The sequence below is a fragment of the Neopelma chrysocephalum genome, unplaced genomic scaffold (assembly GCF_003984885.1).
Source record: "Neopelma chrysocephalum unplaced genomic scaffold, ASM398488v2 Primary Assembly neopelma1_44, whole genome shotgun sequence".
NCBI lineage: Eukaryota > Metazoa > Chordata > Aves > Passeriformes > Pipridae > Neopelma > Neopelma chrysocephalum.
The window spans coordinates 17861583-17889577 of record NW_020897703.1 but is presented as its reverse complement, the minus strand read 5'-3'; the positions used below and the strand labels follow the sequence as shown (position 1 = coordinate 17889577).

At 37.2% G+C, this 27995-nt stretch overlaps 1 protein-coding gene across 4 annotated transcripts; it reads left to right on the top strand.

The window, feature by feature from the left end:
• Positions 1–133: 133 nt before the first annotated feature.
• On the top strand, positions 134–27932 carry TANK (TRAF family member associated NFKB activator). 4 transcript variants are annotated; one of them, XM_027678761.1, is made up of 11 exons: positions 134–256; positions 800–940; positions 2626–2725; positions 4678–4824; positions 7641–7749; positions 8578–8690; positions 16075–16254; positions 17566–17642; positions 19810–19928; positions 21523–22103; positions 26424–27932. In XM_027678761.1, the coding sequence occupies exons 4-11, from the start codon at positions 4726–4728 to the stop codon at positions 26589–26591; spliced, it is 1446 nt and encodes a 481-aa protein (XP_027534562.1). In that variant the 5' UTR covers positions 134–256; positions 800–940; positions 2626–2725; positions 4678–4725; the 3' UTR covers positions 26592–27932. The 4 variants fall into 4 exon arrangements, with proteins under 4 accessions (XP_027534562.1, XP_027534563.1, XP_027534561.1 ...); XM_027678762.1 differs by having other exon boundaries at positions 2623–2725; XM_027678760.1 differs by lacking the exon at positions 2626–2725.
• The last annotated feature ends 63 nt before the right edge of the window (positions 27933–27995 follow it).

The following is a 27995-nucleotide window of genomic DNA, read 5'->3' as shown; positions in this document are numbered from 1 at the left end:
GCTTGGCTGCGGCCAGGCAGAGGCACTGCAAGGCAGAGGAAAGCAGAAATATTCCCATCCTTGCGGAGAGGGCAGCTGGGCGCTCCCGGGGTGGCGAACTCAGGCGGCCGCTGCCCTGCCCCGACCCGGCGGGCAGCGCCCCGTCACAGGGCGGGGAGAGGCACGGCAGGAAGTCGGTTCTGGTTCCTGGGTTAAGGCGCTCGGGCAGGAGCGAGCGCCTTGTGCCGGGAGCGGCCGCGGGCTCCGCCAGGCGCTCGTAAGTCTGAGTGGCTTTGGGAAGCGCTGCTCGCCGTCCCGCGGGGGGCGGCGGGCGCTCGGCCCGGGAACGCGGTGCGGGCCGGGCGCTCCCGGGCCGCGCTTCCGCCCCCCGCTCCCGGGGGCGCCGGGTCCCCCTCGGCCCGGCTCAGCGAGCGGGGCCGGGGGCGCAGCGCTGGCGCGAGGAGGAGCTCCCGGAGCGGCGGGAGCGGGGTCAGCGGGATCAGTGTCGGGCGGCGTGGCCCGGGCGGCGATGGCAGGAGCAGGAAGAGGCGCTCGCTGTCCCCGCGGGCAGCGGCGGCGCGGCGGGGGGAGAGAACCCCCGCGCTCCGGGAATCACCGTCCCGCTCCCTGAGCGCTGAGGGGCGGCCCAGCTGTAGCGCTGGTGTGGCAGGAGGGGCTGCTGCCGTGTTCCCGACGCATTCCGCAGTCGGGCAAAGCAGGAACTGTGTCCACTAAGAAAAAATAAGGGGGGATAAAAAGAAAAAAAATCGAAAGAAAGTGCAGTGAGCTCACATTCTCTCACAAATTATTACCTCAACAGGTTTCCAGTTCCCAAGATGATGGCAGTGTAACTTACAAAATATTTCCATTGAAAAAGCTGTTTTGAAGGCAGAATTATGTAAAGAATTACTTGTTGCTGGATGGCACCTATGTTCTCATCTCTCATATGAACCTATGAGAGGTAGGCATGTGTATTACGAATTAATGTATATATATGCACATGGTTAGCTAAAATCTTTTTTCAGAATTAAAGGTGTTTTCTGAGGCACTAAGGAAAGTCGTATGCCTCTCTAGTGAGCTGTGGAGCTGAGACTGCAGCAGCAATATGCTGCTAATCTTTGTGTTGGAGCTTTTTTGGCATTTGACTCAGAATATTCATATTACTGTTTCTTTTTTTTCCCACCTATATCAGCAAAATGTTTCTCATTTGAGGGAAGTATTTTAAGATAATCTGCAGGTTTTATTTGGTTTGTTTACTTAAAAGTTTGTCTTACAATGTTTACTATGCCCAGTTGTTTTCCGGTGTTCAAGTCTTTACCCAGATATGAAATTCTAGTTCTCATTGCCATAGCTTCAGCAACACAGCACTCACAGGTATTCACATTTGCAGGCTGAGCTCTGGAGCTAATCTCTTCCTCTAATTCTGACCCTGTTAGAATAAATTCAGCAGTTTGGATTGCTGCATCTCCGCTGACTACATATTGCTGTTAATGATTGTGGAAGTCTTTAGGATCTAACGAATATCTAGAATGTCAGTTGCTAAAGATCAAGGTTGTCAGTTTTGGGCTGAATTACGTATGGAATACAGCAACTGGAACATAGCATAACTAAGATTGGTTAAAATAGTGGGATACTTGGTTTGGGGGTTGTTTTGGGTTTTTTTATTTTAGGGTTGTTGGGAGGGGTTTTTTCCTCTTAGCTGGATGTAGGGAGAAGGGTAAATGACAAGGAACAGTTGGCAAATTCCCTGATAAATATTGATGCCTATGGAGGAGAAGCAGGAAAAGAAGCCAGCTTTTCTAACTGCAAGGAGTTCTGGATATGAGATATATAACATAAGAAGCAGTTATTTATTCCAGCAACAGGCAATCCAGGGTGTGACTACAGAGTAGTTTAATCCAATCTAAATCTAGACTGCGGCAGTCCTGCCCACGGCTAGTCTCATGTTCCCACTGCCTTCTTGTGCTGGTAGTAGTGCTCCAGCAGCCTTGCAGTGAGCTAGCTCCAGTTTTAATTTCGAAGTTGGTTTTTTTACGGGGGTTGTTGTTGCTTTTTTGAGGAAGTAGGGAGCTACTTTGGCATACTCAGCTGTGTAGCATAGAAATGCTAATACTGGTACAAGTAAGTGGCAAAAATACATGGCCAGAGATCGGGTAAGGTCCAGGTATCCTTCTCTGTGGCAGGACAGTCTTACATCACTGTTACATAACTGTGACCTCACGTTACAGTTTCAAAGCCAATGCTGCTGCTGAACACAGGGGTTCATCTGCCTTTTGCTGATGTTTTCTGCTCCTGTGCAGGATTCCTTGTGTTATCATGTCATTTGAAGTGCTCTGTGGATCTGATCTGATTAAAACTAACACAGCAGAAACACCTTTAGTATTTAGTTTTAAACTGGATCGGTTTGCTGATACGGTTTCCTGTAAGGTTGCTTATGCTGGAAGAAAGGGAAGGGTGAGGTGGAAGCAGAAATGAGTGTCTAGGGGGTATGGAGCAAATATTGAACCAATTCTTCTAGTTACCGTTCTATCTTAAAATGTTGCTAGTAATGACTTTCATTGACCCTTTCTTACTGCATGGAGTCTGAATTCTAGGGAGCTACCAGTAAAGTAGCAACCATTCTCCTTATTTTTCCCTACCGAGTAGAAAATCAGGTGCAGTGCTACAATTCTGCCTGTTGGATCAATTACCAGCAGTCCAGATGACTGCAGAACTCTTTGTTAATGCTCCCAGTCTCAGTCAGTGAGTAAGTATAAGACTGGAAATTAGGTATAAATTTTAAATACTGTTTTTCAGATGGAGATTTGAATTTGCATGAATGAAATGAATACCTTCATTATCTATGAACTTTGAGCCCTGTTCTCTCTCTTAGTATCTGAACAGTGTTTTCAATCCCATTGGACTCATTTTTTGAAGTTATGTTTTATATGTACAAGACATGCCATTTACTAGGTAAATTGTTACAAGTGTCAGTGGAGAATTTCAGAAAAGTACAAAGTCAACATTGATGCAAACTTTGCAAGGTTTTAAAGAAAGTGAGAGCACACTTTCAGCCATAACAATGCCTTCTGAGGGTTAGCACCTGTCCTTGAAAGCAGGATTTTATTCACTGAACTACATAAAACAGTCCTTCATTTGAAATTGAAAGAAAGCCTACCTGTTTAGTTAAAGATGTACCTCAGGTATTAGAATGAATATTCCATTTAGTGAAGGGATACCCTTTGGGGGAGGAAGGGGGTGGATGAAGTAGCCTGTGTTACAAAAAACACTCTGAGATAGTATGCAAGGACCCAAGATTATAAACTACTGTACTGGTGTTAAGGAAAACAAACAAACAAAAAACCCAACAAGTCAAAACAAACAGAACTTTCATATGAAACAATGTAGGCGTTTTATGTGAAACTTACAAACTTGGATTTCAGTAATGCTTGTTACTTCAAAGGATCCCCAAATGATTCCAAGTTGTTAAAGAATTCACTTTGCCACTATTAAAGGACAGCCATGCCAGAGTTGAGATACAATTGCTTTTGCAGTACACTATTAAACTAAAATTTGCAGGATGAAAAAGTGTGATATCTCTACAGTAGTCTGTTGCACCTTCTAGGAAAGTCAAACCACATTTCTGTATTCAAGCCCTATGATAGGGAAGATATTCAAAAGCCAGAAAACATGAACAAAATCTTCAAGCTGCAATCCTCAGAATTTAGACCAGGGTCCAAGACAAATTATCCTCGTACCCTTCTTGCTTGGTTTATCCTCATCTGACTGCACCACTTTCCTTAACAGTATCTGTGGTTTATGCATAATCCCAGAAGATAGTGAGAGATGGTAGTGGCACACCATTTACTGTGAGATAACCATGCTTTAAATACCAGGAGGGATGAAATTATTAGTTTTTTTTCCTTAATGCTGGTACATTGGTTTTTTGGTGGTTTTTTTTGAGACTTCACTAACTTATTCTTTACTGTGCTTATGTTATAATAAATTTTGATCTTAAAATTAATGTCATATATTACTATAGAAGCAAAGGACCTGTGTTTGCAAAGTTCTTGAAATTGGAGTCTGTGACGTTTACTAGTGTTGTAGACTCATGTGTTGAAGTTCATGAGCTGTAGTTTCGGGAGTTTTACTGAAGTTGTACACAATGTGTAAAAAGTTTATAATATTGTGTGAAAAGGTCCAAGTCTTGCTAATTCTTACTGGTTGGTATAGCTGATTTTTAGATAAAAGATGTTTTAATTCACCTTGTAGTGTAGCTTGTGTTGCCATTTTCAAATATTGCATAGAATGCCAAAAGCTGAGTTTAGTTTTGTTTATTAATACTGTCTGTTTTTTCACAATTATGTAAGCCTGAAATTTTTGGAGATCACATAAAATCAGGTAACTGGTGATCTGCACCAGTTTTATATCTCAGTCCTAAACACTGTAACTACACATATATTTCCACATTCTGTACATCCAGAATTTGATCCAGAGTTAACCTGCTTTTGTTTGGCTTTTGTTTAAAACTATCCCTGGACATAAAATTAAATGTTGAGGTGAGCAGAGCTATAATTCAAGCTATTATGTGAGTTAACGGTCAAACATACTGCACGTATTACTTGAATATGATATTAGTACAAGTCATGCGATCTATGTTTTTAGTCATGTACTTCTGTTTCTTAACATTCTGTCTTTTTCTTTCTGATTACTTTTCAGGTCTGTTAATTCCACCATCCTTCCAGTGATGAAACAACGTTGGGAATTATGGACAAAAACATTGGAGAGCAGCTAAACAAAGCTTATGAAGCCTATCGACAAGCATGCATGGATAGGGACCATGCTGTGAAAGAACTACAGCAAAAAGTATGTGTTGGTTTCTGAATTCTATCTTTACAGCCATCCTTCCCACGGAGGATGGTAGTACATATAGATTTCAGTTTCACTTTAGCTATGTACACTTCAGTGCATCTGTTAAAGTTGGAAATTGCCATTATGAAACCAGGCTAGTACACTGCAGAGTAACTCATTAAGCTGTGAATTTAGTAGGTGGGTTCTGGGTTTTGACCTTGAATTAATTTAATTTTTTTCATTTTAAAGGTGGGAAAATTGTTGTCTGTTTTGGAGCATTAATGAAGTCTTCTAATGTAAACAACAAAGATATATATAAAATTTACCTACCTTTTTGAAATTTAATTTGCAGAAAACATTAGTTCAGTCAAAACTCCTCTTGAACTTCTCATCAAGTAGGACAACATATTGCAAAGCTGTTGGGGTTGGCTTTGTCATAGTAGTTTTATCATTCATATTCTTCCCAGCAATGGAACCTCTGTTACAGGGAGCCTTGAATGGTTTTGGTGCTACAGGACTTTCTGATACTTTGTAGAACTGGTAGGCTGGGACTTTGTTTAGGGGCAGATGAACCATATTCAGTGTCAAGTTATGGAAGCAGTAGTAGAACTGGGAGCAGGGAAAGGTCTGCTAGAGAATATTCTGATATCTGGGCCCAATCTTGCCATCTCCTTGCACGACAAAATAAACTAGCTGAGGCATTGCAGAACACATAACAAATCAGTCATGTGTGCAATCATCCACTGTGCAGTCTGTCTCTATTCATAGTCTTGCAGCAGTGCTGCTGTAAATCTGTAGAGATTTCTATACATAACAGGCAAAAGTAGTGTGATTTTTGTGCTGAAATTGCAACTAACTTAACAAAAGGCAAGACATTTTAAAGTGTTAAGGGATCTTTTAAGTTCTGTCTCATATGATGAACAATTAACTATTTGAAGAAAAACTATTAAAGTTAATACTCCTGAGTCGTCTAACAGTACATGAAAGAAACTTCTGCCCAAGAAACAAGACATCAAGTACAAGATCTGATAGCCCTTCTAAAATCTTTGCAGGAAAACCAGAGAAGTGTGGGATCATAAGTGTTAAGTGAACTAAATGCTTGCAAGATTTCTCTCTGCACTTTTGCTCCTTCACAAATTAAAAATTAAAGCCTTTGATAAAGGATTACTACCAGTTTAAATCTTTGTCCTAATCGAACTTTCAAGAGATGAATTTTGTGACTTCAAAAAAGAACAAAAGTATTTTTTCAAGAAGAATTGATACTGTAATTACTTGGGGGTTTTTTGTTTGTGTTGGTTTTGGGTTTTTTTAGCAAAACTCCTGGCTTTGGAATGACCTTTGTACAGTGCTTTACTCTAGCAACTTCCTCTGTTCATTGTGTGGCCTCCACACACTGTTGGATTGTCCACCATGCTGTTGTTAACAGTTTACTACTTAAGTTACCGATAGGCCACTTGTTTTGCCAGTCTCTAGAGCTGGGAGCCATGTCAAGCACACAGAAGCCAGAGTCATCTCGGCCAGATGGTGTTTGATACAGATGGATGGTTGGTTGTCATGCAGATCTTCTAGTTGGTAACTTGTTGCTGCCATCTGACTCAAGGAATAATTTGTGCACACTGGCTGTCAAAAGCATCTTCTCTTCTGTCTGTTTTAGCTGTCATGTCTGTGCTCTGTACAGAAGTGTTGACAAGACATTGCTGTTGTACATTTTCAATTTGGTTCTCAGTGATTTTTCTGCTTCATGAGGTCTCTTCTAGCTGCTGGAGTGTACTGCTCTTTGATCACTTTTTTTTTCTTTTAATAAACTCTCATAGAACAACTACTACCTGGCCTTTTAAAATAAATTTTGCTTTTAGATTTTTTTCCTGCCTGCTTTACAGACAAACACACTGGACAGTAGGAGAGTATGGAATTTAAATGTGGCTGAGATTCGAGAATTAGATAGCAATATGGATAAACTATGAAAGACATGAGAATAATACCCCATCTTCTCCCAGGCAGTGACAGGTGCTGACCTGTTCAGTAATTGACACATTCTTAATTTCAGAAAAAAATCTGAGTGTTTTTTTGTTGTGATTTTGCAAGTTTTCTTGCTTGTTTTTAGCACTGCTCTAACTTCAGCATTAGGCATGTGCTAATGAAAGAATGGTTTTGAATATTAGCATCTTCCTACCACCTGGCCAGTTGTTCAATTAACAGACTGTCTAGCAATATTTATACACTTTGGTGAAATATGGGCAGTATTATTAGAGGCTCTATGGCCTGTTTATAGCAGGAGATGGAGTATAGGAGATACAGGATGGGACTGTTTGCTTGCCTTCTCTCCCTGTCCCATTCATGTGGGGTAGAAAAACAAGTCCACTATTTTTAAAAAAACGGACAAAACTGTTCATTGGCAGTCAAAATGATTTACAGAATATCTGTTGTATGGAATAAGCAATGTTGTTGTTTTGCATTTAAAATCTATCTTTTTAAAAGCCTTTTTTTTGTTCAATTTGTTAGCAAATATGGAGGAAGAAAATTACTCCGTTCTATAGTTAAACTAACTGACCAGCATTCTGAAGCATACTAAAATTTTAATTTTAAGCCTGACTTAAGAATCCTAACTTAAAAGTTACCTTTTACCACTCCCACAGTTGAAACAGTTACTGAAGCTCAGGATTTATTTCCTATAATACCTTTTCTAATCAGTGCAGTCCCAAAAATATGGACTCATGTAGAGGACCACAACTACGCTTATCTTTAAAAATCAGAGCTGCTTTTTATATGCCAAGTAGGAGACCCCTAGTCAAAACAGTATAAGATTAATGCTAATTATATTGTATTTGCAGACAGAAAACTACATGCAGCAAATACGTGAACAGCAGGAAAAGATAGAGCTTCAAAACAGCATTATTGCAAAACTGAAATCACAGTTGGCTGCTCTGAATGCTAATAGAGGTATGTACTCCAGTTTGCACGTTATTGCTTTTCATGCTGTGTTGCTCTGATGAATAGTTCTGACTTTGTTTCTTCAGTTTTTACAATATACATATCTGAAATGAGTATCATACTTTTCTGTGAATGTGAGAGTTAACACAAATGTGCCGTTTCGAGATCTATTTATAAAATGCAACACTTCTGGGGTCTCTCTTTATCCTCTTCAAGAAATGGTGAGATTTTCTTTAGAGGTAGAACCTGCTTACACTGAAGCCAATAAAAGTTATGAAAATATGGTTCAAATCATTCACTAGAATTATAAAAATATGTTTCATATTAATTTTACACTTATCTGTTAATAAGTTTATCTCAGGTTCTTCTAGATGTGAGTGCTATGATTATATGTTTTTTGTGTTAGATGACTCTTGTGATGCTAATCTTATTGGATAACCAGATTTTATAAGCAGGTAATTCTTGTTCAAATCAAATAGTCATTGATGGATAATTTTTCACTGTTTGACTGTATTACACAAATAAGAGAAAAGAGTCAAAGTAACCATGTGTTAATCTGCCATGCTCATTAAATATTTATTCACACTAGCCTAACACTCCTGGTTTTCATAAATACTAGCAAAGTGGCTGACTTTTATTTTTAGGGTACATGTACATCCTTTATTGCTGATTTGTCTTGCATTGTCTCCAAGCACTGAATTTGCCTTCTCTTGCTTGTTTAATATGAAGGCTTGCTGAAAGAAAATAAAGGAGTTAATGCTTCATGTAATTTTGCTTGTATTTATAAACTTGCTGTGAAAAATGCAGTGATAGTCGCCTTTTTTTTTTTAATTTAAGGTAGTGCACATCCCTACATTATGATGCATGAAGACATTGAAACATTCAACTTACCTTTCAGCCAGCTCTCTGAAAAACTGAACATAGCAAAGCAAAGAGAAAAACTCTTAAAGGTACGGTCACCTGCAGTATGTTTAACATAAGTTCACATTTGTGCTGTAATTATACTATGAGACCCTAAGAGGTAAGTGAGATTTTTACTGGTTCATTTGAGCTACACCTGAAGTGCGTGAGTGTTGTGACACTGAGGTCTGTTTAGGTGAACTAAGCATCTACCTTTGATCCTTAGCAATGAAATTTCTGTTTGGCCATCAAGCTCCCTAGAATAGTTTTGATCATAAGTAAGTAGGAACTTACTTGCTTATTTATTTATTAATTTGCCAAAATCAGTGGTCAGAAAAGGGCTTTTTCTTTCTTACAACATCATTTCACATTGCAACCAGTCTCTGTATTTTTGCAAGAAATGAAGAATCTGCTCTCAAAAAGTGATGGAGTAGAAAGTGAACCATACATTGCTCTGGATAAGCTGCTGATTTGAATAGCCAGGTTTAAGACAATGTCTCTTCTGCCTCTCTTTGCTGAAGTAACACTGAGATTTTTACTACAGCCTATTGAGAGTAACAGGAATAAGAGTAAAGCAATAGTGCAGAATATGACTTAATTTTACGTATTAAGAAAAGACAGTGACAGAGATGCACAAAGTTGCGTTATTCTTATCCTGTCATTTCATGTTTTTTGAGAACAGTCTTGTAGCATAAAATCTCTTATTTTTGAATATGAATCTCCATAGCTCCATAGCAGGACCCTGTAAGGGTCATAAAAAGATCCTTGTGTGAAATCAAGCATTATATTTAAAAAGAATCTATTTCAGGATTTATTTCATAAACCTGAGCTAGAAACAAATTAATTAATTAATTAATTAAACAAATTAATTAATGCACAGAAATGCATTTTTTATCAGAAATGTTAATTGAAAAGTAATTTCATTGGATTGTTGATGCTTGCTTAATTATCCTGAAGGAATCTCATTTGAGACTAAGCCTTTGCAAACATTTTAAATGTACTGTTAGAAAATATTTATATATACACTCCTTTTCTATTTAAAAAGGTCTCTATATAATTTTTCTGCACTAGAATCTGTAATCACAAGATGTCATTTCTTTCCTATTCTTTGCATTTATTTGGATTAGAACACAGCTGAAGGGTTAATTCTTCGATGGAACATCTTTGCATATTTTTGCATTTCGCTGTCTTGAGTTGGATAAAAATTATGCCTTACGCTTATGCATGAAGACCTGATCAAGTCTAATATTTCATACTGTTGTTTCTGAATGCTTGCTAAAGAACAATAGTTTAAAGTAACTTAGTCATATAATGAGTAGGAGAAAGGAGAAGCTGTGTTATCTGCTTTTGTCATGAACAAACACTGAGATTATGTGAGCTGTACAGGAGATTTTAGGCAGTGCATGAGAAGCTGGAATCGTTATTTCAGGAGCTATTTTCTTAATGGAATGTACTTTATTTGTCTTTATCTACATACTTTTGTGTGTAGTCACTTACTGCAGCTACCTCTCAGCAATAGGTATTTCATCGTGATTCTTCTCTTTCTGTGCCACGAACAGAAATATTGCTGATATAACTCAGTGCAGAATCAACTAGACCGTCTGTCTGCATTTAAACCCAAGCATAGTGCTATATAAATAAGGTCTTTTCAGAGGGGATGTGTAGGGAGTCAAACCCATGCAAAGTCAGGTTGACCCAGCCTACTCTATGTTCCTGTTCAGGGGAATGTAGTAGCTCTCTTACTCTGTGTTGAGAGCATGGAGCTTGAGGAAGAATGTTGACTGGACAAAAGCTGGCTTCTGCAGAGGCACACGATATCTTTGCACTATCCTTCTGATGCAAGGACCCTAATGTTTGATATTGTGTCTGATAAACTTTCACTAACCTGGCAAAAGGATACAAAGTTGTCCAGACAGCACAGCAGGGGCACACACGCTTCTACTAGCTCTGGCTGTGTCTTGGCCATGCCATTCATGAACTGGCTACAAGTAAGATACACAGCAGTCTCTCTACAGAAGTTCTCATTTTATTGAATAAACTCAAGGGAGAAGAACCATATAACCCCAACTTCCTGTTGAAGATGATGGAAAATTAATTGTGTTGTGTTAAATGCTTTATATACCTTTGTGACAGCTGCCAATTTTTGTACTTCTTAAATGTAGAACTTTTGATGTATGATGGATAAACTGCATGGAATGAATGTGTGAAACAAGTTGGGGAAAACCCAAGAGTTCCTATTTCTCTGTCTTTCTCAATAAATGAAGTAAAAGTAAAAAAACCCCACAGAATAGGTAGTCAGCCAGTGGAAGTTCGTGCTTCAAGGGAAAATTGGACAACTTCATGCACAAAAAATCTGTTGAGAGTTAGTAAATACATAGAAACTATTACTAAGAAGATCTGGGAATTTATTAAAGGATGTATCATGCATGTCTCCTGTTTTCTTGTACTTTTTTCCCCCCTAGACATCATATTTTGACGTCTGTTAGATCAAAAATCCATCATGCTCTCACTGGCCTAATATGGTTGTCTTATACCTAATTCAATAAAGTATTGGCTTTTTCAGGTATTGAAATTTGGAAGTTCAAATATTCTGTTTGAAAGTCTGTATTTTTCTAGTCATACTCCATCCACAGTATGCTCTAAACCAAATAAATTATGCCTACAGTCATTGTCCTTTACAGCCTCCTCAGAGTCTCTCCCATGGCTGGAGGTGCCTGGATTTATAGATACTTTCTGAAACTGTCTTTTGCTAAGTTCAGTGGGATTTTCCAGTGGATTGTATTCTGTCCTGCAGTAAAATGAATAGGAATCCCAAAATGATTGTAATAGGTGCATGATTAGAGCTTAAATTTCAGAGGTTTAAAATGAGGGAGGGGCTGTCTTTTCTGTGTTTTCTAGTAGTTGGTCATACTTATGTATTTTGTATGTTCTGTTGCCTATGTGTCATAAAACGTTGTAATAATTTTTTTGCTCACATTTTTCTTCACTGAAAGAGGTGAGTGGACCAGATTAGCTTGTTGGTCAGTACCAAATATATACAAGATTAAGAGATTTTTTCAGTCACCTGCCTGAGAAGACTAAAGGGCCCTATATTGCTGCCTGGTTTTGAGACCCTGGCTAGACTTTGTTCAGCAGGAAAAATTTGGATCCAGTTACTCTCTCAGAGCCAAAGCTGCCCAGCAAACAGAAAACCTTAGAGATGAGACAATGTCAAGCTTCTACTTTTTAGAACAGTCAGACATCAGAATTCTTATAAATTCAATAAAACATGAAGCTGAAGTCAACACCTGTGACAAGACAACATGCTCATGATCACATTTTCCTGGTTCAAGAATTTCAGTATTAAACACTGATTTGTTTAATTTGTTCGTCAGAGTGTTTTGTGCCATGAAAAAGAGGAGGAAACTGTGTGTCAGGAATGAGTGATGCATATGTTATACAAAATTGTTCATCCTGCAATAAATGTTTAGGTCTTCTTTTTTGTGCAGGACGTAAACAGAGGAATGGCAGATGTATGGTAGTCATCTTTATATTCTAAATAAGGGTCCTAAAATGACTTACATAACTAAGAGCAGCTATTGCAACAGTCTTGCAGAGTAGCATGTTCCAGCCAATACCAGCTTCTCTAGTGTCAGTTTGTTTCCTATCTTTAATGCAAAGAAAGCTGTACTTGATTTTATGCTAGCTGATAATTTTATACATTTAACTGTTGTCTGTTGCTGGTATGATGTATGCAGTAGGATTAGGCCCTGCAACCAGACGTAAAAAATTCTGGTATCGGTAGCCTTTTCTCCTATTGCTTCATCTGTTTAATCTATCTCTACTCAATAATAACGAGGAGTTTGCGGATAAACTGTTAGAAGTTACGCTTAATATTCCTTAAGACCACTTACAGTTCACATGAGTTGAATAGTGGTTTCCCTTGAAACCGTATGACCATTTGTTTGTTGTAGGAAGCCACTGAAATAGGCCATTATAGCACACTTCAGGGAAAAATAAAAGGACCTGCTTTTACTGCAGTACTGGTGACTGAGTGGTTGTGAAGCAGCTCTGCTGAAAAGGAGCTGGGATCTTGTTAAACAGCAAGCTGAGCATGAGCCAGCAGCATATCCTGACAGAAAAGAAGGGCAACAGCTTCCTGGGTTGTATTAACAGGAGCACAGCTAACACACCCAGGGAAGTGAGTATCTCCCTCTATTCAGTGTTCACGGACTGCATCTAGAATACTACATCCAGTTTGGGGACCTCTAGTACCGCAAAGACTTGGACAAACTAGAGTTCAGCAGAGGCTCCACTGAGATAACTGGAGGCTTGAGTACATATCCCATGAGAACAGGCTGTAGAAACTGAACTTGTCCAGCCTGGAGAAGAGACGGATTCAGGGAAAGCCAATAGTTTTCCAATACCTACATTGAGGTTAGCAGGCAGATGGACCCAGGCTCTTAACAATGGTGCATGGCAAGAGGATAAGATACAATGGGTAATTGAAACAGTAAAGGTTCAAACTGGACATAGGGGAAAATATTTCACCATAAGGACAGCCAGACATTGAAAAAGGTTACCCAGAGAGATTGTGCAGTCTCCATCTTTGGGGAATTCAAGACCAAACTGGGTAACCCGATCAAACATCATAACTGATCCTGATTTGATTAGAAGGTAGAGAACCCTTGAGGTCCCTTCCAAGTTCAATTATCCTCTGATCCTATAAAGCCTCTCCAAAAGAAAATGTACTGCTGTGTTCACAATACATATGTAACTACTCTGCTGGCAGCTAATACCAGCATGCTTAAAAGATCCAATGTGTTGCAAAGTACTTAACTGAGCAGGTATGACCTGTGTGACATACTTATAAAGTTTATAAAACTTCCACCAGTTTATAAGTGTTACCAAATCATTGCAAACCACCAAACTCAGTATTGGAAACTGTAAGATCATCAAGTTATGAACAGTTGTATTATTGAAACATCCTGAAAGGTTTCTCCAGTGCTTTTCCTGGTATCCTGATGGGGCGCAAGAATGATTTCCATCAGTATGTACTGATATGTCCTCATTGCAACATGTTGCAATGGTTCTTCTCATGTGGCTTTTCTCCCTGCTTACTTAAATCTTGTCCTCACTTTCTGCAGGAGATATAGGAGAAATGGAAGAGAACTACTGGCCATTGCTGCAGTGGTTCCAGTTATCCAAAGGCTTTTGAAAGCCCACATGGGAATTGGAGCTGTAATAGTCCCAAACGTAAATTATGCTGTATCACATGCTCAGTGAAAGAGTTCTTTTACTGTCCTTAAGATACAATTGTTCTTCAAGGGCGTTATCTTTGAGGAAAGCTTTTTCCTACATTTTTGGATTTTCCATTAGTATCAAAAGAAAATACAGGAGAAACTGTGTCCCCTGGCTTTTTTTAAATGAGAAATGGAATTTGACCTGCCAGAAATGCAAAGTGTGGAAGAAAGGCTAGGATTAAGGAGTTTTGCTGTGATAGAAACATGCCATTTTTAGGTAATGTTTTGAAGTCACTGAGCAGAAGAGGCTTAATCTGGATCTCTGAGATACCACCCAGGTCTGGAGTTGCATTGAAGCTCTTACTGCAGGTTTACTATTCAAAGTCACAATTGAGACTAAAAACCAATGATTCAAAGGTATTTTTCTGCAGGTTTTTGTTTGTGGTTTGTTTTCTTTTTAATCCAGAGGCTAAACAGTTGTGTCAGCTACATGTACACACATCCATGCTTAACAAGCTGATGTCTTGGTGAAGCAGCTCTGGACCCACCCTTGCATTGCTGTCATTGTCAAGTAGAGTAGCCCTACCTACCTACCTAATCTCCAAATGCACAGCCTTACCCTATTTAGGTTCCATTTGAAAATAAAACATGGTCTTGGAAAAGCACTTAGCTGCTTCTTTCCTCTTAACCTTGCCCGACCTACCTACAGACTCTCTCACTGCATTTCACTGACATTCTTCTGGAAGAGTTAACTTTTGGGCGTACTTCTCTCACAGAGACAATCATGGGGCTTCAGGACACTTTTTGTGACACTTGAGACAGCTCAAGATTAGTGTTTCTATAGATTTCATAAACTGACAACTATAAGGTTTTCATAGCAGCAGTTTTTAACTGTTTGCAATTGTTTGCAATTTTCAAGCATATTAAAAAATTGAGCATATTAAAAAAATTTTTTGCTATTCTACCAAAAAACCAACATACATAAAAATTCCATTAATTACTAGATGGATCATTAAAGTCAGGACAGCCAGTGCTTTTTATTTCACAAATCTTTATGGGATTGAAATATTTGCAATACAATCCTCATGGAGGATGAGAGGCTGGAGAGCAGCCATGCAGAAAGAGATCTGAGATTTGGGTTGAGGGCAGGTTGATATGAGTCAACAATGTGCCCTGGCAGCCAAAAGGGCCAGCTGTGTCCTGGGGTGCATCAGGCAAAGCATTGCCAGCTGGTCAAGGGAGGTGTTTGTCCTGCTCTGCTCTGCACTGGTGTGGCCTCACCTCGAGCACTGTGATGAGTTTTGGGTTCCACAAAACAAGAAGGACATCAAACTATCAGAGAGTGTCCAGAGGAGGGTGACCAAGATGGTGAAAGGTTTAAAGGGCAAAACTTACAAGGAACAGCTGATGTCACTTGTTTGTTGAGCTTGGAAAAGAGAACCGGGGGGGTGACCTCACCCCAGTCTACAACTTCTACAAGGGGGGCAGCAGATGGGGAGGTGCTGATCTCTCTCTGGTGACCAGTAATAGGACATAAGGAATGAATGGAATGAAGTTACGTCAGGGGAAGTTCAGGTCGGACATTAGGAAAAGGTTCTTCACTGAGAGGATTGTTGATTGCTGGAACAGGCTCTCCATGGAAGCTGGTCATGGCACCAAGCCTGTCAGAATTCAAAGAGTGTCTGGACAACACTCTTAGTAGTTTAGTTTTAGGTAGTCCTGCAAAGACCAGGGAGTTGGACTTTATCCTTATGGGTCCCTTCCAATTTGAGATATACTGTGAGTCTATTATTGAGTTTTTGGGTTTGCTCAAAAATTAAGGTGGCTGCAGAATTATCACCATCTTCAAAATGGTTTAAGATTGAAATTCATGAATTATTATTTTATGTATTGTACATGCAAAATATATAATTTTTTAATGTAAATTATACAGTAATTGAACCAAGTGTCTTTATTTTTTTATAAACACTGATATGACTTTCAGAAATCCAGAAGATACAGTTGCTTTGAATAATAATTTGTGATAAGTTACATCTATGTGTAGTGGTAGAAGGTTTTTACTATCAATTTAAAAGCAATAATGTAATAAATAAGACTGACCCTTACTTATGTTGCAAAACCTTAATTTAGCTTATTCCAGACTGCTGAATAGTGGTAGTCCACGAGTCTCAGTTCTATTAATTGTACTGGTGTTTCTAAAATTATTTTTTAGGAACAGTTAGAAAGTGAGAGCATGAAATTGAAGCAACTTGAGGACAAAAGCGATCAAAAGGAAAGGAAGCTTTTATCTGTTATTTCCAACCAAGAAGATAAAATAAGAAATCTGAAAAGCAAATTGAAAGAATTAAATGAAGCACAAAAGAGTATACAGATGCCAATATATAAAAGGGAGGTAAGATAAGAAACCAAGTGGAGATAAAATGAAAAAGACAAACATTTGTAAATTATTACTTCTTTCAAACAGGAAATGTTTGGAATTTATACTAATTATTCTAATAAGCACATTTTAAATTTCAGCACTGTATAATTACTAGGAAATTGTCAAAGTATATAAAACACACAGGGAATACCATTAAATGCATATTAGTTGGTTTGTATGTTAATTATTTTATGTTATGTCTTTAAAATGTTCATATTTGTGGAAACTCCAGATTATAATTTCTGGTTTATAAATTTCAGTTGAAAGTTTTCACCAACACCGAGTTGATTTTTTTCATTTTTTGCCACCCTATTTTTGTTACAGAATAGCATCCAGAGTGCTATTCTGTCCTTGTGGGATAGCTGGAGTGCAGTCATTGATGTGAATCTAACCATGTATACATATTTTAGCTAGCTAATTTAAAGTGAACACAGGTAAGGGTGGGAGTACAGCACCGCATAAGTTGTTGCTATTAGACTTCGCAGGCATTGGTTAACTTACTATGGCAAGCACTTGTAAAACATGTTACTAAGTATAAGGCAGCTCAAATGTGTCTACAGGAGCTGCAATTGCCCTTCAGTGCAAGGTAAGACACACCTGTAGGCTATGGATCTGTGGTTATAAGCAATGTATCAGCTTATACAGATTTCTAATCTTATACAGTTTAGAAATCAGCTGATTTGGCAGGTGTGATCAAGTTCATGTCTGATTTGGAGCACATATGAACTACCCAGGCCATCTGGTAATCCAGCTCTAGTGGAACTGCAGCTTAATGACTGGTTGTTACAAAAACTTTCCTTAATGCCTGGCAAATTTAAAACTGTGTAATACTGGAGTGAACCACACGGTGGTAGTCAAAGTTAATAACTTATTTAAAAACCTGCTAGAACTTCTGACATATTAGCTTGTGATATGCTCAGTGAATAAATTGATTTTTAAGAGCTAAAATAGCTGGACACTTCACTAACAAGCTTATACAAAATACATAATCTTACCTTATACATGACTGAAAAAGAATTACAGTCAAGCAATATTCTTAGGATCAGTTCACTTTCAAGGGAGTATGAGCAGAGGAATGCCATACTGCATTAAACTAAAAACTGTTAAACTAAAAATAGGAATTTCACACAAACATTAAAAAACTGGTTTTGTCATTTTGTGAATATTTTGATAGCTTCCAGCAGGACTTAGGTGAAGGACCCCATGACATTTTTATTCATATCAAGGTGAAGCGCAAAATTAATATGCTAACATGTGCTCAATATTTTCATATTTTACTTCAAGGTGAAAAGTAGGAAAGTTGTTCCAGATAAGCCTGAATTATCTCTAGGGATCTCTGGTATTTCACCTATGGCTGAAAGGTAAATACTTTTGCAGCATTTCTAAAATTTGCTTTTGTCTTTTCTGTCATTAAATAAGGCCCTCTTTTCTACACAGTACCTTAACAAAAGGATGGGGAGAAGTGGGAAGTGGGGAGCATCAGAGGTCAAAGAGCTCATGTGGGAAGGTAATAAAGACAGCAACTATGTGGAATCATAGCTGGGGCTTTACAAGTATGTAGGGATAAGTTGGGAGGAAGAAAAATAGCCACTTGGTTCAGCAGAAGGTTAAACTCTGGGAATCAGCAGTGGATGTTAATGCTGGAGTTTGGATAAGCATTGACTCCCTTGCATTAACTCTCTTCAGGACAGGAATGTACAACCATAATGGATTAACTGATGGCAGCACAGCAGAGAAGGCTGCTGTGCTGCCAGGAGGGAGTCTGATAGTCAGTATGAAGAAATAATTCTTGGCCTGATCCATCCTAAATGAGAGAGTTTGAAACTAGATTTATCTGTAAAGTGAAGCCAGTCAGCCCCTGCTATGACCAAGGGACCAAAAGCAGTAGATTTCCTAAGGAAGTATTCCCTCTTCTGCCAGTGATTTCGGAAGAGTATTGACCAAAGTCTTAGGTTTGCATTTTTCCTAGGATAGGCAGTAATGCCACTTTTAACAATTTTACTGAAGTTAGGTAGAAGATTCTGTAAGGTGAGGTTAGGGGAGTGTTAAGGGAAAGTATGGTAAATTCTTGCTGTCTCCTTATTCTCTTGCCCCGATGTTCTCTTGACCACTCCCAGACATAGGCTAGGTGAAGTGCATGGATCTTTAGTCTGGCTCACTACTCCTTTAGAATAAGAAGGAGAGGAAATAAGAATGTGATGTGAGAAAGACTTGTTTGTCTTTATTGATTTATATCTAAAAAATGAAAAACCTTTACCTGTCTTCTGTCTCCCTGCTCTCAAATAGCTCGCTTACTTTACTGTTTTCTTGGAAAGAGGTATGTGATTGGTAAGATTACTGGTAATCTTACACTAGTAAGATTATAGTATCACAAATGTCTAGCAAATTAAGATTGCTTCATCTAATACTATGTATATTTGAAAGCTCTGATTACAGACTTGAGTCTTTTATAATTTGTTATGTATTAAAACATCTGAACAAATTGTCAGAATGAGAATGTTAAAAATAGCAACTTTAACTCCTTCTGCCAATCTTATTTTCCAAAGAGATACAAATAGACATTTGTAAGACATTCTCTTCAAAAAGAGAAGCACGGCAGAAGTAGGAACACAGCCCGATTGCTATACGAATAAGCAATAAAAAAGGAAAACAATTCAGTGAATTAAAGCAAAATCCCTTTTGAGGTCTTTTGATACAAAGATGCAAAAGAGAACACAATTCGAACTTCACTTTTTCATCCTTGAAGTTAATTATATAAAATCCATTATGTTTTGCTTAGAAATGTAAATTACTCAGCAAAGTTATCAAAATTTCCCAATGGAATTCTATGGATGCATCAATAACTGAATAACATAATGCCTTTGGGCAAATAAACTCACTCCAGCATGAACTATTTTTACCATTCTCAGTGCAGATAACTAAATATCAGATGCCCATGTGATACTCTGGAAAAGATATAATTAAAAAATCCCTCAAAATAAAAGGAAAATTCATATGATATTGTATGAAACAGAGAGGGAATGAGTTCACAAGCCCCTCTCCAAAATGAGAAGTGGACAGAAATGGAAAGAACAGTAACAAAGGCTTATGTGTTCCTTCTTCTGCAAAGTCTGAAGTGCACAGACAACAACAGAAGACAATGTTCATAGTGGCAGAATCATATTTTCCCAAGAATGAGGTGGAAACAGTACCCATGGGAAAGATAAACTGTTCCACAAAATACCTGAGGGAACTGAAAGAAATATAATGGCTGGATTTCTGGGGGCAGTCCTTGCAGAGGACTTAAGTTCTTGAGTTCAAATACATGTGTGTATGATATGACTAAACAGCTCTTTGATAACATTTTCTTTTCCTTTTTCTGCTTGCTTTTATGAGGAGAACAAAAATATGTATACATATGTTGAGGAACAAGATCTGCAAGAAAAGTAGCTTATACTATTGCTTTTCTCTGGGTTCTGGGTATGACTAGATTAAAGGTCACAACAAGCTGAATTGGTTGACTCTTTAATTTACAATTTGATCTTCCAGAGAGAATCTGGAGACTATTTTCCAGGACATGAAAGAAGAATGTCATCGAATATGTATGCTAGCTGAAGAACAAACAGACCAACTGATTAAATTTAAGATAAAGCCAGAACCTGAAACTGGTAATATACTTAAGCTCTTATTGTGATTCAACTGTTTGAAAGCTTTGCTTTATATTTGAAAATACTGCAAATTACACATACATAGAAGTATTTCCACTGTTTACCATCTGCCTTTTTCAAGTCTGTTCACATGGTGCTCAGTATTTCACCAAGAAAAAGCACCGCCAGTTTTGGCATTCTATGACGAATGCTCCAAATCACATGCTATAAAAGACAGTCATCACATCAATGGCTCTTGTAATTGTTTTGCCCCTTGGAGTGAGGGGCAGGTACTTACTACATGTGATATTCCATCATACTGTGTGAATGACAGCACTTGCTTGCTTTTAATTTAGCTGTCAGTTCAAAAGATGTCTGCTATGAATGTCTCTGGCCCCATATCTGTTAGAGGAAAACTGCCGGACTGAGGACAGTCAGAGAACTTATTTTCTAGACTTCCTTGTGCAGACTTTTGAATACTGTTTTGTTATATGGGACAAGAACTTCATCCGACACTTCCTGAAAACAAAAGAAAGGCTTAATTTTTGTTGCAGCTGTAAGAGATTCTGGATATCCAGTTCTCCTAATGCTTAAGTTTAATATAACGTAAGCTACTGTAGATATTCTCTACTAGCTTTTCGAATAGTAGGATCAGACTCTTAAGTGATTTCAATAAACACCTGCCAAACTCACGCAGTTGATGCAAAATATGCTGATTTCAGCGCTTTCTTTTAATTTAGGTCATCCATTACTGAAGTTTTGTTACATGACGTGCTAATGTGTATCTTGTGGTTTCAAATTGCTATGTCTGAACTGTATTGTTATATATGTTAACGGCTTTCTTATTTGGGGGTGGAAATTTTGGAGGATGGTTTTGGTTTCCCTGAAGAAGTGCCTAACTCAACAGTGTGAAAAGCTATACATGATATGGATTTAATCTGTTTGATTTCTGTTACTTCTGTGTTCCACTTTACTGCAATAGCTGAGTGATGCCAGAAGAGTGCTGTACAATCAATGTGTACTGAATTTATTCTCTCACCTGATTAGGATTAACCATGTACATTATTATCATTTTTGTTAATAAAGTGCTGAAAATGAAGGGAGAATTCTCAAAACAAGTGAAAATGTGGTCCCATTTCTGAATAGTTATTCAGTTTAAATATTTAACTAATTTGGAAACCAGTGGGAGTTTGGTACCTGAATACCTTCTAAAATCGTGCTCATGGTGCCTAGCATGTTCTTGGCACTGTGTGAAATGGTTTGGGTTCCAGCTTCTATTTCTGTCAGAACACTTCAGTAAATATATGCAAGTATGTGTTAAGGGTATGGGACAACATAATTTTCAATAAAATGAAAATGTTTATAGCCATAAATCAAACAGAAATAGAATTACTAGAACATAATTATTTCCTTTTATTCTGTTCTGATAGTTTTTGTGTCAGATCTCATGTTTGTGATAGAGAATTCAATCTGATTTTAAGGATAAAAAAGTAACAATTAAAAAAAACCAAGAAGGAAGATCAAAAGCCCCGCAGGAAAAATACCTCCAACACCACATCTTTAATAATTGTATTTCAGTGGACTATTTAATGTTTTCTTCATTCTTTCTTCACAGAAATACAGTTTTCCATGCCGATACAGTGTACTGATAAAACTGATGAACAAGCAGAAGAGCTTTTTAAGCCTCGGGTTATAAAGGATATAAATAGAGGTGCATCATGCATCACATCTATCACACCAAGAGGAGTGGGCCAAGATGAGGACAACAACTCTGTAGAATCACTTTCTAAATTTAATGTCAAGTTTCCACCTACAGACAATGACTCTGCTTTCTTGCAGAGCACTCAGGAAAAACCAACAGTTTCTTGTACCGGTATAGCTGAAAACATGCTTCAAGATCATCATTTTAACCTGGAGCACAGAGACCGTGCTGCTAACCTCAGTAAATTGGAACCTAACTCATTTGAAGCTCATGGCATTGATCTCATGACCTCAGCTTTACAAAGCTTAACTACTGTTGACAAAACAAACCCCTCAGATCATGCAAACGTGCCTATAGAAAATATCCGTGACAAACCGTGTTTAAAAACAACAGACAGTGGTTTCACATTTGTACCTAAGCACACAAACCAGGGTGTACCTGAAGCAATTTTTTCTTTAGAAGCTGCTGGAACAACCGTCAGAGGTCCTCATCAGGTATCTATCCATAAATAGTGTACATTTCAAAAAATGGTTCAGACACACACTTTGCAAAGAGCTTTGAGACAGGATTAATATATTCTATATTCATCAGTCTTAATTTTTTAAGATAATATCTCTCATCAGTTCTTCTTCCTAATACTGGTATATGTATACAAGTCACTTTTCCAGTGAAAGGACAGGAATTTAAGCAGACGTAGGCACTGGATTCTTGTACAAATTTCAGTTCATCTCGATATTAATTGCTTCTATATCTATTTCAAAGCTATCATTAATCCTAAGTTGCCCCCTAGATTGCTTTCCTTCTACCCTTGCTCTCGGTTGAATAGGACACAAATTTGTTTTAATTGTTTTTCATGTACAGCAGAAAATATGAAAAATGGACTAATTAAAAAGCTGAACAGATAAATACTTCCACTATGCTACTTTTTATGTCAATCTGAAGTATAAACAACACCCTATTCCTCCCCTCTAAGAAAACTTAAATTATTTAATCGTAGGAGGAAAGCATTTTTTCAAATGAAGGAAAGTTCACTAAAATACTTTATTTTAGGTTTATGTAGGTAATTTCGGCTTGAATTTCAGTTGTAGCTTGAAGTCCATGGGAGCTTCTGAAAACAAGACCCAGTTGCTGTAATGCAGAAAAACATTTTGGCAGGTTCTGGCACACAACTCTTGAATACTTTGCTTCTTTTGTGTAACATCCTGTCTCATCTGAAAGCTGGCAAAATTATGGAGCTTTATAGACTGATATGGTTGGTTGGTTGGTTGTTTTTTTCTGTGGCTTTGCTCGCACCTTGTGAAAGAACAGATTTTCAAGAATAAACAATAGTGATATTTAGGAATTCTCTGAGCCTAGATTTCACATATTTTTACTATTTACATTGATGTAGTTTTGTGTTCTTTTCTAATGACAAGGTGCGTGCAGCAGAAGAGCTTTACATCTCCATTTGGCCACTGCATGACATGCAAAACTAGCATGTGGAAAGTGTCTGTAGGACGTGATAACTTTGATGTTTTCTTCTCCTAAAATTTACCCAGTCTAGTTTAATTTTCTATCACGAACAAGTTTTGCATGAAAATCTTAAAGCATGGAAAGTTTGCTGTTCTTCATCATTGTATTTTAAACTATAAGCCTGATTTTTCAAAAGGTATTTAAATATCTATTTGTAATATAGGAGATCTCAATTCTATACTAACTTATTAATCACAACTTTTATTGTTCTTTATTTTTCATTGGGTCCTCAGTTCAAGTTGCGATTGAGTTAAACAAACTAAAACATTTTTTTTTTGCCAGCAGAATTGCTGTGGAGCTGTGAAGCATTCACTCCATTGCTTGTTACTATCCTCTTTTCCTGAATTCCCTCTCCAGCTTGTCCTTTTAGTAGTTAGTATGTGTATTCATTTTTCAATAGATGGCACCCTGCATTGTACATTACAGCAAGTGAAACAGCTGGTGTGTGGTTATAAATTGATAGGGGAGTGTGCAGCTTAAAAAGTACAGAACAGTGGTTGAATAGCAATAAGCCTTTGATCATTGGTATTTCTGCAAAATAAGGAAATTAATTTGGAGCTATCATTTAAAATGTGAATTATCTACTTTGGAGAAAAATGTACTAATGCTAACACTCAGAGAAAAAGAAAGCTAATGGTGAACTGTTTCAGTATTTGTAAGTCATATCTACAATAGCACTGCATTGATTAAAATGTTACATCTTATCTACAAGCTTATTTGAAACAAGCCAATATTACTTTAGAATCCGTTAAATGTATATCTGTGTATATCAGTATTTAAAGATCCATCACCTTTATTCAGCAGCATTCAAAATAGGTTTTTAAATATTTTTCCCAGTGAATTGGACTCAGCTCTAGAGATTTTTTCTGACTGTTAATTGTGCTAATGAGTTGATTCACAGATAATATATATGTAGATTAAAACACTAATTTTTTTTAGAAGTTACTTGTATACATGCCCTTTCCATTGTGTTAACCTTAGCAAAATTTATGTATAAACTTGTTCTTAGTATTTTTACCACCTTTCTAAAGGTAGTTATCCTGCATACGGCTTCTATCATCCCTTCCAGTGGTGAAGCTCCAATAGGAAGGAATAACATACCTCATTTTTTCCCTAGCGTAGATAAAACTTTCAAGTATTTACTACATATGTTAACTTATAAAATGGAAAACCCCATAAATGCAGTAGATTTGGCAACAGTAAGTTCTTGGAACTGTTCTCAGTTGGTGTAATAAATTTAGCTCTTTCCTTCTATGTGGATACTAAATCTAAAAACTCAGTACTGTTTTCTTAGGATGTAATTTAAAAAAAAAAAACGTGACTGAAAAGAGCAGCAGATTAAAATAAACATGGATATTAGTGAACCTAGGATTTTACAGACTACATTTAACTGAGACTTTCATATAGATGCACGTGTTTATCTGTATTTATCTGCAGTTTGAGGGGGTTGTTTCCACCAGAAATATTTCTAAGTATGTTCATGATTTTAAAAGCAAATCAACAGTCTATTAATCTTAATCCGAATATTGATGTTTTTGAAATGGAACACCTGCTTAAATAGTTCTCCTATTCTGAAAACGATATTAAGTGCATGCTTAGCACTCAAAGAAATGGAAGTTAAGTGCCTGCATCTGTGGGTTGCTGGATGAGTACCTCCCCTCGTTGTGCTTCCAAGATGAGATATAGTATTTTTACAATATTATTTTATCTCTTTTTCAAATTATGCTTTACATCATAAGGTATCAGAAACAAGTAATTCTAAACACAATTATGTGGTGTGTTTAAGTGTGTTAACTTATGTTTAAGCGTGTCAGTGTCTAGATAGATTTAATATGCAATTTACACCAGCAATATACAATAAGTAGACTCTTTGAGCTGAAAAGAAGTGGTGTGATTGCACTTAATTACTAATTAGTCAATTTAATTATATGGATTGCTGACCATAATGAAAGACAGTAAATCTGCTATTGCTATGTGATAAGCTAAACACTGTTTAAATACCAAATAGGCAGGAAATTGACTCCCAAGAAGTTTAGGGTGGTTTAAAAAGAAGGTTTAACCGCAGTGAAAGCCAGGTTAGTTGTACAGTGGGTTACCATGGCAGGAATAAACAATAGATTCTAACTATTTGACATGATGAAATTGGAAGAGCTGAAAATTAAAAATCTTGGGTAAGTATCAGTAGCAAGAAATTTAAAACTTCTAAAGAAACTACTTTCTAGAGTATTCTTGCTTGCCTTTTCATGTGCGAGTGAAGCAAGAGGGAAGAAAACTGAGCCAAAAAAACCCCTGTAGGGCGCTCTTCTCTTCTAGGTTCCATCCCCACATAGAGCTCATACCAGCTTGCTGCCATTCTGTCTACTTTGCAGTCACAGCAGTATGCATTTGGTTTTCAATTTACTCAAAACCTGATTGTCCTGGCCATATAACATAACTATTTATTTGATCTTGTGTTGCTAATATTAAAGTAATGAAATTGAATTTTTAACTTTGCTTTGAAAACTGATAGAAGACTTTTTGGTTCCTAGTTGGTATGATTCTAAATAGTGCACACGTAGTCTCCAGAACTTAAGTGCCTTGAATTCCAATGTCAGATAAACAGAGTTGCTGGCTTTAAGCTAACTAGCTCAGGGACCAAGAGCAATGCAGCTGCTGAACCCAATACAGCACAGTTCACAGAATTGCCTGAGTCCATGGGTATGTATTCAGATGGTCCCAGCAAGTTTGATGCTGTCGTGGCCGAAGGAATCCCAAACCAGATTATTTGAGACACATTTACAGTAAAAGACAGTCAGAGCAAATAAGTACCTTAAGCCACATGATATTGCTTTAATAATTTTGTAAGTAAACTGAAAGCTAGTTATGTGTCAATAAGAATGGAGATATTAACTCTGTACAAGAAACATTTTATTCTAAGGTAAAAATGTATTTTCTTATTTCTGTTGAATGGCTATTGTGTACTATGACTTCTACAGTAAAATACTCAAATGCAGAGTTAAAGAAAAGCTTTATTACATATCAAACTGGTATTACAGACTATTGCTTATAGCAGTATTTATCATTAATAGATACCAAGGTATTTTAAGTATTTGCAAGGATAGTGTGTTTACAGAACTTAAAAAAACCTAAGTTCTGTCTTGTTTTTTTTAAATGAGAACTCTCTAGCTAACATCCCTGGTGAGGCAGGTGTAAAGGATACCTAGTTTAAAGAGACAGATATTTTTTTTTATATAAATATAAGCTACAGCATAATGTAAACCACATTGTAAACCACAGCAATAATAATTTTCTGTTTCTTTTAGATCATTTGGCAGCCTCAAGACAATGATTTGCTGGCACAAGCATATGCAGACTCTGAACTGAATCAGTGTAGAATATGTGAATTCTGTCGAGAAGTTTTCCCACCATCTCCAACATCTAAGGAAGATTTTCTTCGTCATCTGAATTCCCACTTTAAAGTACAGTCTTAATGTATGAGAATTCAATGGTTCACTGGTTTTGCATACTTTTTTTTTATTCAATAGATACGCTAAGAATTTAAGAATTAAGACTTCTTGTAACAAGAACTCATGACTGAAATTTTTGTCAGATAAGCACATTTTTAGTTGTCTTTTGACAAGGTAAAATGAAACTAAGTCACTCAGTACTGTAATTCACATTATTGCTTGCTATGCCTCACTGTTAACTTCAAGAGTGATGTCAAACACTTTTTTTTCCCAATTAATCTTTGCCTGATAGGCCCAAAGTCATGATTATATTTATGAGTGTAGACTTGCAGGATTAATGCCTTAATATGACTGGCAAAATTGATGTAATGCTAGGATTTTTTTCACAGTATCCAACAATGTGATTATATTCTCCTTGAAGTAAACAGGAAGAGAAGTAGGCTCTCATTTTTCATTTCTATTATAAAATTTCCAAATTTAACTTAAAATAGTGAACTTCTTAATTCAGATTCTTATAAAATTATCATGGTAACCTAATGCCAGGCGTGCCAAAATTAGAATGGGCTTGTTCACTGGTAACCTAAATGAATGGTTGACTTTCCCAGAAGAACTGTTTACTAGAGAGAGTAATCAAAAACAGCACATAAATGATCCTTTTGCCAAAATGTAACAGTAATGATTTTATGAATATCTGTTACATGTTATTAAAAAAAATATTTGTTTGTGTACCTTTTTAGCATTAATAATTACTAAAAATGCTTTCAGGAAAAAGATTATATTAGTATGAAGGATAGAAAAGGTAAAACTTTCCCTAAAATTAATAGTACCAAAGATTATTTGCCTTTTCTTCTGGTCTGCTACGAAGGATTGAAGGATCGCTCAAGTCTGGTACAGACTAGAAAGCAAAGGCAAAAACCTAATCACCCAAATCTCAGTGACTTCATTTTTAACCTGAATATGCTTAGCAGCTTTCTCAATGCAATTAAAATTTGTGTTTAGCTGAAACATTGCAGCCTGATAAAGTTTGCACATTTTCTGGATTTCTTGATATCAAATTAAAAAGTAGGGGGGTACCAAGTATTTTAAATTAATGATAAAGGGTGCTTGCTTTTTGCATTTGAACTGAAGATAGGGTTTAGTCCTGATATTTGATAATTAGCATTAAGATTTTCATAGCAGCAAAGCACAACATTTTCTCTTTTTAAAGATTCGTTCGCAGGTGATAAATTTCTGGAAGAATTAACACCTGCATAATTTTTAGAAATGGATTTTTCTGCAATTATTTTCTCTATTTTAAACATGTCATGTTTGTGACGGGCTGTCAACAGAGTGTGCTGTAATAAACAGTGCATGTCTGCTACATGACCTGGAGAAAGAGTTTGTTACTGTTCAGAGCTGTATACCCCCGCTGCTCGCCAGCGGTGAAGA

Excerpts from the sequence above, each read along its gene's own strand:
- TANK (XM_027678760.1), top strand. The coding sequence starts at position 4,726 with ATGGACAAAAACATTGGAGAGCAGCTAAACAAAGCTTATGAAGCCTAT. Across the intron at positions 7,750-8,577 it reads TGCTCTGAATGCTAATAGAG|GTAGTGCACATCCCTACATT; the intron begins GTATGTACTCCA and ends TTTTAATTTAAG. Across the intron at positions 8,691-16,074 it reads AAAGAGAAAAACTCTTAAAG|GAACAGTTAGAAAGTGAGAG; the intron begins GTACGGTCACCT and ends ATTATTTTTTAG.